This window comes from Pipistrellus kuhlii, unplaced genomic scaffold (assembly GCF_014108245.1).
Source record: "Pipistrellus kuhlii isolate mPipKuh1 unplaced genomic scaffold, mPipKuh1.p scaffold_m20_p_31, whole genome shotgun sequence".
NCBI lineage: Eukaryota > Metazoa > Chordata > Mammalia > Chiroptera > Vespertilionidae > Pipistrellus > Pipistrellus kuhlii.
Window position 1 is genome coordinate 875,714 of NW_023425531.1, and position 15,770 is coordinate 891,483.

Genomic DNA, 15,770 nt, shown 5'->3' on the forward strand with positions numbered 1-15,770 from the left:
ACAAGATGAACACTAAGAGGCTCAAACCAAGACACACAATATGCCAAAGATTAAAGACAGAAATTCTTAAAAGCAGCAAGAGAAAAACAGTTGCCTACATGGGAGCTCCCATAACACTGTCAGCTGAAATCTCAACAGAAACTTTGCAGGCCAGAAGGTATTGGCATAAAATACTCTAAGTCACATGTGTCAAACACAAGGCCCGCGGGCCAAATCCGTCCCGCCAGGTCTTGCAATGTGGCCCGCACCGCGCTGTCATCACTGCACTCAGCTGCGTTTCCATCACAATGACAGTTTATGACTGTTCAGTAAACCATTCGGCCCGCGATTTAGGCTGGATTTTAGATTTTGGCCCCTTCTCTGATCGAGTTCGACACCCCTACTCTAAGTGATGAAAAGCAAGGACCTACAATCAAGACTACTTTACCCACCATGGTGGCAATAGTTTAATATTGAAGGAGAAATAAAAAGCTTCCCATGCCCTGGCCAGTGTGCTTAATGGATAGTGTCAGCCCATGCACCGAAGGCTTGTGGGTTTGATTCCCAATCAGGGGCACATAGCTTTGTTGCAGATTTGATACCCAGTCCTGGTTGGGATGCATGCAGGAGGCAACCAACTGATGTGTCTCTCTCACATTGATGTCTCTCTCTCTCTCCCTCTCTCTCTCTCTCTCTCTCCCCTCCCCCTCCCCCTTCCTCCCACTCTCTCTAAAAATTAATGAGAAAAAAAAGTGCTCAGATGAGGATTAACAAAACAAAATAAAAAAGCTTCTCAGACAAGAAAAAGCTAAAGGCTTTTTGTTACCACCAAATTTGTATTATGAGAAATGTTCAAGGGCCTGCTTTACTAACTAGCACTATTATTATTATTAGCAGTAGAAGAAGAAATAAAATGGAGGAATATAATTTCAAAACTAAAATGGCAATAAATATATACCTATCAAGGTTCACCTTAAATGTAATTAACATAAATGCTCAAATGAAAAGACATAGGGTGGCTGAATGGATAAGAAACAGTATCCGCATGCATGCTGTCTCCATGACCCACCTCAGAACTAAAGATACATACAGACTCAAATTAAAGGGATGTGAGAAGATATTTCATGAAAATGGAAATGAGAAAAAGCTGGGGTAGCAATACTTATATCTGACAAAATAGATTTTAAAAGGCAATAGTAAGAAACAAAGAAGGATACTACATAATAATAAAGAGAGCAATCCAACAAGAGAACATAAAGTTTGTACACATTTATGCACCTGAATATAAAAAGCAAATTTTGATGAATATAAAGGGATAAATCGACATTGATACAGTCATGCTAGGGTATTTTAAGACCCACTGACATAAACAGAACTTCCAGAAAGAAAATCAATAAAAAACAGTGACTTTAAATGACATATTATACCAGATTGGTTTAATTGATATCTTCAGAGAATTTCACCCCAAAGCAGCTGTATATACACCCTTTTGAGTGCACATGGACAATATTTTTAGGATAAACCAAATGTTAGCACACAAAACAAGTTTCAATAAATTTAGGAAGATTGAAATCACATCAGGCATATTCTCTGACCATAATAGTATGAAACGAGAAATCAATCACAAGAAAAAAAAACCTTAAAAATACACAAAGATATGGAGGCTAACGAGCATGTCACTAAACAATTAATGGGTAAGCAATAAGATCAAAAAAGAAATAAGAAACCTTGCAACAAATGAAAATGGGAACAGAACACAACAACCCCAAATCTATGGGACACAGAAAAAAGCAGTCTTAAGAGGGAAATTCATAGTATTATAAGACTACCTCAAGAAACAAGAAATATCTCAAATGAACAATATAACTTTACACTTAAAGAAATTGGAAAAAGAACAATAAACAAAGTCCAAAGTGAGTAGAAGGAAGGAAATAGTAAATATCAGAGCAGGGGTAAACAAAATAGAGTCTAGAAACAATACAAAAGATGTGGAACCTAGAGCTCTTTCTTTGAAAAGATAAACAAGATCAACAAACCATTAATCACACTCTAAGGAAAAAGAGAGGACTCAAATAAATAAAATTAAAAATAAAGAAAGATATAACAATGGACATAAAAGATATACTAAAGATTGTAAAAAAAATATTATGAACAACTCTATGCTAAAAAATTGGAAATCCAGAATAAATAAATTCTAGGAGCATACAATCTTCCAAACCTGAATCAGGAAGAATCAGAGAATCTGAATAGGCAGATTATAACTAGTTAAATTGAAGCAGTAATTTAAAAATACATTTAGTAAACAAAAATTCTGGACAGGATGGCTTCACAGTTGAATTTTACCAAACATTCAGAGAATAACTAACACCTATCCTTCTCAAACTATTGCCTTATCAAGAGGAGGCAAGACTCCCAAGCTGTTTTTATGAGGGCAACATTACTCTAATTCCAAAACCAGATAAAGACACTATAAAGAAAGAAAATTATAGGCCAATATCTCTCACAAGCATTGATTCTGAAATACCTAACAAAACATTAGCAAACCAAATCCAGCAATACATTAAAAAGGTCATACATTGTGATCAAGTGGGATTTATTCCAGGGATGCATTGTTGGTGTAATATCTTCAAATCAATAACTGTGATATACTGCATAAACAAAAATGAAGGATAAAAATCACATGATCATATAATAGATGCAAAAAAAAGCATTTTATAATATCCAGCACACATCTACACTATTAAAAGAGAAGCATGCAAATTGGCCGTCCCTCCGCTATGCCCACAAGCCAATCAGGAGAGAGTATGCAAATTAACCCAACAAAGATGGCAGTTAATTTGTATACACAGGTGCAGAACAAAGGCTGAGATAGCATAGAAGGAAGCCAAATACTGCAGAAGGGACCAAAGCAATAGAGAAGGGAGAGGGCGAGGCAGCGGAGAAGGGAGGAGGGTGAGGCAGCAGAGAAGGGAAGCCCGCCCACTGGGCTTCACTCTCTTCTCTGCTTCTCTCAGGCCGCAGGGAGACCTATTCTTGCAGGAATCTTCCTGTAACGAGCCTCTAGTTTATAATATATACATATATATATATATATATATATATATATATATATATATAATTTATTTTTTTTTTTTTTAGTAAAGTGAGAATAGAGTGAGCATATCTCAACAGGATAAAGGTCATATGTGACAAACCCACAGTCAACATCATTCTCGATGGGCAAAAGCTAAAAACATTTCCCTTGAGTTAGAAACACAACAGGGATGTCTGCTTTCAGCAGTTTTATTAAACATGGTACTGGAAATCCTAGCCACAACTATCATCAAGGAGAAAAAAAAGGCATCCATTGGGAAAGGAAGAATTAAAACTGTGATTATTTGCAGATGACATGATATTGTATATAGGGAACCCTAAAGATTCCACCAATATACTATTAGAACTGATAAATAAAAGTTGGAGGATAGAGAGAAATATGTAAATTGACCATCACTTCCTGATGCCCACAGCCAATCAGGAGTGAATATGCAAATAAATCCAGCAAAGATGGTGGTAGCTCCACCCGCCAACTGCTCTGGGCCTCTGGGCAGCGAGCCTCCTCTGGGCCTCTCTGCCACACTCCACACATGCCAACCTGTGGCCCAGCACCTGGCCTCAGAGGCAACCCTCTGGTGCCTAAGGTAGCTCCCAGTGTCTGGCATCTCCCTCTACCCACCCCTGCCCAGCTGCTCTGGTAAACAAAACCCTGGCATTGGAGCAGCCCCATAGGTGGGGACACACAGCCTGCTCAGTGCACAGTTAGCGTGCCCAGGAGCCCCAGGCCAGCCAAGGGGTGATGGTGGCAGCCAGTAGAGGCAGGCAGCAGGCCAGGCAGCTCAGCTTTGTTTTGTATAGATGAAAGAAGCCACCTACACAGTAACAAATTATCAGATCTCCCTTCTCCCTATCTCGCCAAATCAAGAGGACAGGACGATGGGCATGGAGGGAGGGTCGGGGGGGGGGGGGCAGAAGGCAGAAGGTGGAGGAGGAAGGGGATGAGAAAGGGGGCCAGTTGCATCCCACTTTCACTATGGGAAAGTGAAACGCACCAGCATACCCAACTCTCCAGTCCTCCCTGCCTGCCTTGCTCCCCCACCTCTTCCCCTCCATGGCTCCATGGGAGAGCCAGCATTGCACAGAGGAACTCTTCAGAGAAGGAGGGCTAAAAGGAAGCAACACCAGGAGCGAGCCCGAGGCATGCTTGCAGCCAGGGGAAGGAAGGCCTATTCTTGCAGGAATCTTTGTGCATTGAGCTTCTGGTATAATATAAATATGCAGAAATCAGTTCCATTTTATACACCAATAATGAACTATCAGAAAGGCAAACTAAGAAAACAATCCCATTTGCAATTGCTTAAAAAACATCAACCTAGCAGTGATTTAACAAAGAATGTATAAAACCTATACTTGGAAAATTATAAGACACTTGGTAATACTTGTATTCTATTTTTTAAATATTGGGCAATTATTATAACTATAGGAATTTATTAAGTAGAGGGACATGATCTAATTCAGGTTTTGAAAAGACCACACTGGCAGCTGCAAGGAGTTTGAATGGAAGGAAGAAAACAGATTGGAGGCTTTTCTAGGAGCATGAGTAAAGGATGGCAGCAGGGAAGGTTTGTGGGAGAGGAGAACAAATTATGCAGATTCAGAACATGTTCTGGAGTTAGAACTGAAGAAAACTTGCTCCTCAGTCCGATGTACAATTGAGGGAAAAGGAGGAAATTACAGTGGCTGTCAGTTGTGGCTTGAGCAAATTGGAGGTGTACTGGAGCAATTTATGGATGCTGGAGACACTGGGGGAGAATTTGAAATTTGTTTGGTTAAGTTTGAGAAACTTTGGGGAATTGAGAGCTTAACAACATCTTAAATGTTCATCCAAGAAGAGATTTCAAATAAGCAGTTACACAACAATGGTGTTCAAGTTAAGGGAAAAGGCAGAATAAGGACACCTAGGGAGAAAACACCCACTGCCATTATACAAGATGGTTTGTCTTTATTCACCATCAGTGGCATGTGTTGGAAGGAATATGTAGTTAAAGTCTGAATGAAATGTGCTTGAATACCAACTATCCCATTAAATATTGTCTCTTAAGCTGTCTTCACTTCATTATAATTAAAAATTTAACTAACATTTTCTCACTAGTTTTTATAGTGACTATTTTTGCTCCAGGTAAGCAAATATTTATATACCATGTCTCCTTGAAGACATCTATGTTTCCTTAAATTTAAAGTTAGTTGTCTGAAAAACTCATCTCTCTGAGGGGTTCAAGTGAAGTTACGATTTTGCATTTTACTTACTAAGTACTTGCTTGCTAGAGTGAGAATGATGCTCTTTCCATATTTTTGCATTAAACAGAAGTGCTGCAAGCCTACACATAAGACATTTGAGATGCTGATAGAACAACTACGTTTTACATGTTTTAACTAAATTTTCAATTGTCCTATCTATATATTCAAATTAGGACCAAGGCATTGAATTAAAAAACTTATAGCTTTATCAACTTCAATATAATTATTGAAACAAAGCAAGAATGGATGAGATTGCTCAAGGGGTATTTATAGATTTATTATGAAATTCTAAAACTTTTGTTATGCTATCACATTTCCCCCCCTTTTCACAGTTTTTACTTCTTACATTTTGATTTTTCCATCTCGTGAGCTTATGTGGTTTGTTTCTTCTATAGATAATTCACATAAGTGCTTGTTCTTCCAAAGTGATAGGTGCAGATAAAATTAGTATTTTTTTTTTCTTCACAGGAATTCCGAGTGTACAACACTACCAAGCTAGCTGTAAAAGACTTGTCTTTGAATTTATATGAGGGGCAGATCACTGTTCTTCTAGGACCTAATGGGGCAGGAAAATCTACTACTCTAGCTGTTCTCTCAGGTATGTATTTAACTCTGGTCAGAGGGTGTGCTCACATAGACACTGTAGACTAAGCTTCCACATTTTTATGAATCCATTTAATGTTAATAGTTTAGTCATTAAATGATATATAAATTTGTTTAGTAACACTCCATCTTCTTAAGTTGTGAATGACTTGAGAGAGATACCAGGTGTCAGATTTTGTAAAGACATCAAAGTATCCATTATAAACGTGTTCAAAAAACAAAGAATTTATATGCATATATGTGTAACACATGGACATAGACAATAGTGCAGTGAAGGGTGGGGTGGGCAGGAGTGGGGTGGAATGGGTCAATGGGGTAAAAAAAGGGGATATATGCAAAACTTTAAAGAATAAAGACAATTAAAAAGAACTAAAGGAAACTTATTAAAGAAATAATGGAAAGTATGAAAAATTCTCATTAAGTAGAAAGTATAATAGAAAAATTGAAATTATTTTTATTTTATTGTTAATCCCCGCTTGAGGATATATATATATATTTTTTTATTGAGAGAGAGAGAGTAGAATAGAGGGAAGGGGAGAGAGAGAAAAACATCAATGTGAGAGAGACACACTGATTGCTTACGTACTACATGCACCCTGACCAGGGCCAGGGGACAAACCCACAACCCAAGTACATGCCCTTGACCGGGAGTTGAACCTATGATCCTTTGTTTCACAGGCCAGTGCTCTAACCACTAAGGAGCATTGGCCAGGGCAAGAGATTATTTTTAAAAAACCAAGTGGATGGAGGTAGGGGAAGAGATCAACCAAAGGACTTGTGTGCATACATTTGGGCCTAGCCAGTGGCCATGGACAATGGGGGTTGGAAGGGATGCATATCTAGGGAGGGGTTTGGGATGGGAATGGGGAATAAGGACAATTATGTGAGACCATAATCAATAATAATTTAAAAAATCAAATAACTAAATAAATAACTAAATAGATAAATAAATAAATAAAATAAAAACCAAGTGGAGATTCTGGAGCTTAAAAGCACAATAACAAAAATATATTAAGAAGCTTATCGATAGATTAGAATTGTCAGATAGAATCAGTGAACTTGAAGATAGACTGATAGAGGTTATACAGTCTGAAAAAAAAAAAAAACAGGGAAAAAGAATTAATAAAAATTAACATAGGTAAGAGATCCAAAATGGCAGTGGAGCAGGTGGAAATTACACTCACCTCCTCACAGGAATGAATTGGAATAACAGCTAAGTTATAGAACAATCAACCTGAATATCTAACTGACGATTAGCTGAACAGAAGTCTTATAACCAAGGATTTACAGAAGAAGCCACTTTGAGACTGTAGAAGGACAGAGATATGAAAAGATCTGGCCCTGTAGCCACATATAGCTGCTGAGAATCAGGAGGGATATCTTATCAGCAAAGGTGACCCCTAAAGATTGTGGGGTCTCAACCCCATGTAGAGCTCCTCAGCATAGAGCACCAGAACTGAAAGAGGAGACCGCATAAAATCTGGCTGTGAAAATCAGCAAGGATTCTGTCTTCCAGGGAGAGAGAAGGGAGTCTGCTTGAAACCCAGGCAAACTTTTAAAGGGCCAGTGAACTAAGTATCATTTGTAGCCACTCACCCTGGGCTTTGGTAGAGGGAGAGTAGTTCAGAATGGGTGTGAGTCATACAAAAAGGAAATGGGTTGAAGTTCCAGGGAGAGAGCCGAAAGGACAGCCACCAGGGTCTGTTCTGAGTTCCTTCCCCACACCACCCACTGACACCATTTTCCCTGGGACAAGGACTCCTCCCCAAATGACATTAGCCTGGTAGAATGCAATAGTCACTCCTTTCCTATTCCCTGTTGCCCTGCCAAGCTCATGCCCTGCAGTGGAGACTTTTCTAATGGCTTCTTGAGGAGGTTTAGACAAACTTACAATGTATTAGAGACTTAGTTGTGTGGCTCTGGGGTGAGGTCCATTTACTCTCCCATATACCTGACTAGTGTCTCCCCCTGCCAGGGCATAGATCCACTATTCTCACCTTCTCAACTCCTGGTGGCCTGCTGATCTCATGCCCTTCAGAGAAGTCTGATGAGTATTGCCAGCCTGGCTTTGTGATGCAGACTTCATGGAAGACTCTCAAGGAGGTCAAAGCAAAATTGCAGCAGACTGAGTTGTGTGGCTTTAGAGCAGGGGCCATTTATCTCTTGCACACACTACAGGTGCCACTGTTTCTGTACAGAGCCCCTCCTCCATGTGGGCAAATCTTGGTCTGATAGGGCCTGATGAACTCTGCTGGCTTCTCCTGAATATGTCTCTGAGACCCTTCCATACCACAAAGTTCTGTGGATACCCAGCAGTTGATGAGTAGCATTATTGTAATCTTGGCCTCAGACCAAGCTCTGGCTTCATATGTATCAGTCTGATGACCACTATTCATCCCTACCTGGTGATTTACTGAGAAACTGCCTCATGCAACTCATGTACCACCAAGAAGCTCCTTCAGTGATGGGGCCTAACAGGTAACCAGTAAGCTGGTGCCTTGGGCCTTTTTCCAACTTGTCCCCAGGATTGGTGCTGGGGGATGTGAACCATGGTGTGTAGCTTGGTTAATCTCATGCATAGCCATGCACTGCAGAGGCAACCAAAAACTGTGGATCACTTTATAGTACTCAACTAATAACTGAGGGCCAGTCACAGGCAGTTCCTAATGTTGAACTGCATCAGAGTCATGGCCAAGATAACCCAGAGCCAATACACCTGATGGTATGCTTCAGACCACAGAGAGCATGACCGATGTATCTCCACAACATCACAAAAAGGAAATATCAGCACGCACCATATCCTGCTAGGGACAATTCTGTTTCATGTGGTAGCCCTGGCACAGCAGTTTGCTCACCATGGTTGGGGTTGATGATCATAGTCAATTTGCCTGAGGGTTGGCACCACATCACAGAAGAACCAAAAAACAATCAAGACTTAATTACAACACGAGAGCTCTCATAACCCACACAAGGGACACTCCTAGAGCACCTAGCTCAGGTGATAAGGAAGATTTTAATGCTGAGCTCCACTACATACCTGCTACATAAGACTACCATGCCAAGACTAGGAGACACAACAGATCTACCTGATATACACAAATGAGTACAGAGAGGCAGCAAAAATAGGGAGACAAAGAAACATGAGCCAAATGAAAGGACTAGAGAAATCCCCAGAAGAAGAACTAAATGAAACAGAGGTAAACAATGGCTGATACAAGTTCAAAGCAATGACTATGAAGATTCTCAAGAAACTTAGAACTTAGAGAGAATTTCACCAAAGAGGTCGTAATCATAAAAAAAGGACATAGAGAGAAACCAAGATGGCAGCATAGGTAAACACATGAACTGCTGCCTTGCACAATTTCTAAACCACAAGTAAAAGACAAAACAGACATCATCTAGAACCACAGGAATGAGAATCTATATCAAATGAAATTATACAACTGTAAGGGAAAAGAAAAGCACACTGAGAACCACAGGAGTTGTGGAAGTACAGAGGTACAGAGGCGCACACATGGAGAGAGGGCTGGTAACTGAGTACACGGCTGGCTTTCTCAATCAGGAGGGAGACACAAGCTCCCAACTACTCTGGACTCCAGTTCCAGATGAGACTCTAGGGACCCAGTCTCATACAGGGAGAAACTGGACTCTCTCTGGTAGTGGGAAAAACTCAAGGGCAGCTTTCTCTCAGAGGTGCTTGCAGGTATTACCATGGACACTGAGACCAATGGGCCTCTTAAGGAAGTGTTGACAGGAAGCCATTGCTGTTTGCTCCACCCTGAGACTCTGCCACTTCCAAGCTCAGCGCAGATGCTTTTGCACATGAATGGACTGGTCCTTTGAATTCTAAACATACCTAACAAACTGCAGCTGAGTCAGTGAGACCCAGAACATCTAAAACAAAGCCCAAGGCCCCACAGCAGCTTGCACTGCTTCATAACTGGGCCTCATCTGGGCACCTCCGAAAACCAAACAAAGAAGAGGAATCTGCAGATCTTTTCATAACTCCTGCTGGGTGGCCTCAGGCAGAGGCTAAATTAGCACCTCCTTGGAGATCCAAGAGCCAGTGTACCCAGGGGTCAGAATAGGACCATCCAGATTACAACTTCTCAGATCCATAAGGGACACACTCAGGGGGCAGACTCAGTGAGCACCGAAGCCCCACTGAAGCAAGCCCTGCCCCATGAGGGTGTCTCCAGCACAGAAGTTCTCCCATCATAGACACAGCTGATTCTCACTCTCAATTGGCCTGGAGGTCAATTCCTCCCAATGATACCAACAACAATCAAGGCTTAACTACAGCAAGATTGTGCACACAGCCCACAAAGGGATGCACCAAGAGTGTCCACCTCAAGTAACTGGAGAGGCTGACCACTGGGCCCTATAGGACTTTTGGCACACAAAACCACTCTGTCAACTCAGGAAAGCAGCCAAAATGCAGAGACAAAGAAGCAGGTCACAAATGAAAGAAATGTAGGAAAACAAATGACTGGATATAGAGTTCAAAACCACAGTTATAAGGTTTTTCAAGAATTTTCTAGAAAAGGCTGATAAAAAAAAGTGAGACCCTTGAGGATATGAAAAAGGACCAACTAGAAACTAAGCATACACTGACACTGACTGAAATAAAAAATAATATACAGAGATCCAACAGCAGACTAGAGGATCGCAAGAACCAAGTCAAAGATTTGAAATACAAAGAAGCAAAAAAACAAAACAAAACACCCAACTGGAAAAGAAAAAAGAATCCAAAAATATGAAGATAGTGTAAGGAGCCTCTGAGACAACAAGCATACTGAATTACGGGAGTGCCAGAAGAGGAGAGAGAGCAAGATACTGAAAACCTATTTGAAGGAAAATTGACAGAAAACTTCCCCAACCTGGTGAAGAAATAGACTTACAAGTCCAGGAAGCACAAAGAATGCCAAACAAGAGGAATCCAAAGAGGACCACACCAAGACACATCATAATTAATATGCCAAGAGCAAAACACAAAGAGAGAATATTAAAAGCAGCAAGAAAAAAACAGTTAGTTACCTACAAGGAATTACCCATATGACCATCAGCTGACTTGTCAACAGAAACTATGCAGGCCAGAAGGGAGTGGCAAGAAATATTCAAAGTGATGAATAGCAAGAAACTATAAATAAGATTACTATACCCAGCAAATCTATCATTCAGAATTAAAGATCAGATAAAGAGCTTTACAGATAATAAAAAGCTAAAGGAGTAATATATGAAATGCTGAAATGTATTCTTTAAGAAGAGGAAGAAGAAGATAAAAATTATGAACAACAAATACATATATATCAAGAAGTGAATCTAAGAATCAAGTGAATAAAAAATCTGATGAACAGAATAAACTGGTGAATATGATAGAATCAGGGGTATAGAAAGGGAGTGGACTGACAATTCTTGGGGGAAAGGGGTGTGGGGGGTGTTGGAAAAGACTGGACAAAAATACACCTATGGATGAGGACAGCAGTGCGGGGGTTAAGGATAGAAGGTAGGGTGGGAACTGAGTAGAGGGGAGCTATGGGGGCAAAAAGAGGAACAATTATGATAATCTGAACAATAAATATATTTTTAAATGACATAGAACCCTGGTTACAGTGTCATTCCATACACCAAATCATCGTGGGTTCAATTCCCAGCCAAGGGCATGTACCTGGGTTGTGGGTTCTTTACCTATCCATAGTCAGGGTGCATGCAAGAGGCAACCTATCAATGTGTCTGTCACATTGATGCTTCTCTTTCTCTCTCTCTCTCTCTCTCTCTCTCTCTCTCTCTCTCTCTCTCTCTCTCTCCTGCCCCTTTCTCCTTTTCATTCTCTCTGAAAATCAATGGGAGAAAAAATACCAAGCTGAGGATTAACAACAACAAAATAAATAAATAAATAAAAAATTAATGTAAAACTATAAAAAAGAATTAGTCAGAAATAAAATAATAACTGAAATAAAGAATACAATGGAAGAAATCAAGAGATGATTAAGCAGGGGTTCAAAATAGTAATTTAGAAAGTAGCAGAAAAATCCCAATTAGAGCAGCAAAAATTCAACAGAATTTTAATAATGGAGGATAGTTAAAGGTATCTCTGGGACGATAAGTAGTATAACAATCCTATCTAATAAAGAGAATATACTAATTGACCATCACTCTGTCATAAAGATGGCTGCGCCCACAGCTGAGGCCAAGTTCTCTTAAGGAGCCTTAATGAGCAGTCAGCAGGGACCTGAGGCCACGCCCTCCCCTGCCCCCGTGGGGCCTGACGGGGGACCTCAGGACATGGCCCCCGTTCTGGATTTAGCCTGCGGGACCTCAGCCTGCACCTCCTGCCTTGGCACCAGCCTGGGGGACCTCAGGTCATGCTTCCGACCTGGCAGGGCTTGACTAGGGACCTCAGGAAGTGTTCCCTGCCCTGGAGTCAGGCTTGGGGACCTCAGGTATTGACCCCTGCCCAAGTGCCAGGCCAGGGGACCTCAGGCCACAATCCCCTGCCTAATGGGACTTGGTGGGTGACCTCAAGGTGCACCACCCATCCTGGTGCTGGACTAGGGGACCTTAGGTTGCTTCCCTCATTCCAGCACCAGGCCGGGGGCCTCAGGCTATGCCCCACACCAAGTGGGACTTGACAGGGAACTTCAAGCTATGCCCCCCATCCTGGCACAAGGCCGAAGTCCTCAGGCCACAACCCGTAGCCCAGCACCAGGCCAGGGGACTTGAGGCTGCACCCCTTTGCCTGGTGGGGCTTGACAGGGGACCACAGGCCATTCCCCCCATCCTGGAGCTGGGCTAGGGGTCCTGAGACTCTGCCTCCTGCCTGTCGGGGCTTAACAAGGGTGGGACTGGCAAGGTCTGGAACCAGCCCAATGGGGCTGGGCAGCCAGGTCTGGATTTCACACGATTTTGAGGAACATGTGGGTAGGCAGGGACTTGACTCTGTGTCCCCTTTTAATTTGCACAAATTCCGTGCACCAAGTTACTAGTATCCACATGATAGGGATTCCAGAGGAGAAGACAGCAATGGAATGAGAATCTATTTGAAGAAATGACAGAACTTTTCTAACTGGGTGAATGAAAATGGCATTCAAGTCAAGGAAGTGTAGACAGTTCCAAACAATATTAACTGAAAGAGGACCACACCAAGATACATAATAATAAAAATGGCTACAGTTAAAGACAAAGAACATCTTAAAAACAGAAAGTGAAGTCAGTTATCTACAAGGGAACTCCAGTAAGACTATCAGCTGATTTCTCAGAAAAATTTAAGGCTGGGGGATTAGCACAAAATATTCAAAGTGATGGAAAGCAAGTATTTAAAACAACACTAATCTAGTCAGCAAGACTATCATTTATAATTAAAGAAAAAATAAAAAGATTTTCAGACAGGAAAACCTAAAGGAGTTCATTACCACCAAGTAAGCATTATGAGAAAATTTAAAGAGGCTTCTTTAAGAAGGAAAAAACAAACAAAAGGAACATAGTTATCTATACATAATAAAAGAGTAACATGCTAATTGACCATACCTTTGTGATGCCCACCAACCAATCAGGAGTGAGTATGCATATTGACCCAACAAAGATGGTTAATTTGCATATGTGGGCACTGAGCAGCCAGAGGAGAGGCAAGATGCTTGCTTCATTACCATGGTGACAACACAGCATTCCACCTCACCCCAGCCACTCTGAGCCTCTGGGCAGAGTGGGAAGGCAAAAGGTGGCTCTGAGCCAGAGGGGAAAGGAAGCTCTGGGTTGGAATGGAAAGGCGGCTCCTGCCAGAGCAAAGGCAGTGCTGGCAGCCAGGGGAAGGAAGGCCCATGCTTGCATGAATCTTCATGTATCGGGCCCCTAGTAAAGAATAATATGGCAATAACCACTTTAAAGATAAATGCTCCAGTCAAAGCATATGTAGCTGAAAGCATAAGAAAACAAGCATCTTATATATGCTATTTATATGAAGGTATTTCACAGAAGTGGAAATAAGAAAAAGCTGGGACAGTAATATTTATATCAGACAAAGTAGACTTTAAAACAAAGGAGCAATCCAAGAAGAGAATTTAATCCTTGTACACACTTATGTACCCAAATATATAAAGCTATGCCTCATGGACATTTGGAAGAGATCAACAGTAGTACAATCATAGTTGGGGATTTCAACACCCCATTTAATCAAAAGATAGATATTGCAGACAGAAAATTCACAGGGAAACAGCAGTCTTAAATGACATACTATTACAGTTAGAATTAATTAATATCTTCAGAGAATTTCACCCACAAGCTGCAGAATATACATTCTTTTTAAGACACATGAAATATATCTAGTATAGAACATATATTAGCACACAAATCAAGTCTCAATAAATTTAAGAAGATTGAAAACATTTCAAGCATTTGCCCTATCAACAATGGCATAAAACTAGAAATCACAAGGAAAAAAAACCACAAAAAAACAGCACACTGAAAACCACATGGAAGTTAAATAACATGTTATGCTCTAGCTGGTTTGGCTCACTAGATAAAGCATCAGCCTGTGGACTGAAGGGTCCAGGATTCAGTTCCAGTCAAGAGCACTGGGTTGCAGGCTCAATCCCCAGTTGGGGGCATGTATGAGGCAGTCAATCAATGATTTCCTCTCATCATTGATATTTCTTTCTTATTCTCTGAAATCAATAGGAATATATTAAATAAATAAATAGATAAATAAATAGATAAATAGATAAATAAATAACATGTTACTAAACAATGAATGGATTAACAGTGATGTCAAAGGAGAAATCAAAAGATACCTTGAAACAAATGAAAATGAAAACACAACAAGCCCAAATCTATGGATACCAGAAAAGCAGTCTTAGGAGGGAAATTCATAGCATTACAGGAAGAAACAAGAAAAACTAAAGAAACAAGAAAAACCTCAAACATCTAACCTTACACCTAAAGTAACTAGAAGAATAACAACAAACAACACCTAAAGTGAGTAGAAGAAAAGAAATGATAAATATCAGTGCAGAAATAAACAAAATAGAGTCTAAAAAAAACAAGACAAAGGTAAATGAAACTTTGAAAAGATAAACAAAATTGACAAACATTTCTTCTTGACAGAGTCTTCAAGAAAAAATAGATAGGATCAGAAATAAAAAATGAGAAGTAACTGACCACAGAAATACAAAGGATTATAAGAAAAATATTACAAACAACTATATGCCAACAAATCAGAGAATCTGGAAGAAATGGATAAGTTTCTAGAAACATACAATGTCCCAAAACTGAATAAAGAAGAAAGAGAAAATCTGGGAGGAGCCAAGATGGCAGCCAGCAGGATGGCAATGAAGGAGAGAGTGTGAGTGAGGGAGGGAGTGAAAGGGGAGTGTGTGGAGGTATTGTGTGTGTGTGTGTGTGTGTGTGTGTGTGTGTGGCAGTTAGATCCTGTGGGAGTCTCAGCGACTGGCATACTTGGCTCTCCTAGATAAGGAACCCCCACTACTGCTGCAAACACTCCTGGGGATCTGGCACTCACACAGAAACCATGTCATCTTGAAGGATTGAGCTGCTGTGACTAGGAGCCCAGCCTCATTATCACCCAGACTGGCCTCAGACGCAACCCAAGACTCTATGGCCACTCTGGCTATGATCTGCTACTGTAGTTACAGACCCATGGAAACCAATACTTCAGCCTTCTTGGCCACAAGCTCCTGTGAGTCCTAGAGTGCATTCCCCTCCCACAAACCTAGCATAGCATCACAAGCCCTATGTGTCCTGGCTCCTGGGCTCTCCCATGACTCTTGGTATGTGTGAGGCTCCTGCTGACTCACTGTAGTCATGTGTCCTGGCACCTGAGCTCTCCCATGATTCTTGGCATG

At 40.9% G+C, this 15,770-nt stretch overlaps 1 protein-coding gene across 1 annotated transcript in view; it reads left to right on the top strand.

Annotated features, from left to right (window-relative positions):
* Positions 1 to 15,770, top strand: part of LOC118731566 (phospholipid-transporting ATPase ABCA3) — a 246,857-nt gene that overhangs the window by 100,802 nt on the left and 130,285 nt on the right. Inside the window, exon 12 of the mRNA XM_045589342.1 lies at positions 5,779 to 5,908. Coding sequence (XP_045445298.1) covers positions 5,779 to 5,908 — 130 coding nt within the window. The remainder of the gene's footprint in view (positions 1 to 5,778; positions 5,909 to 15,770) is intronic.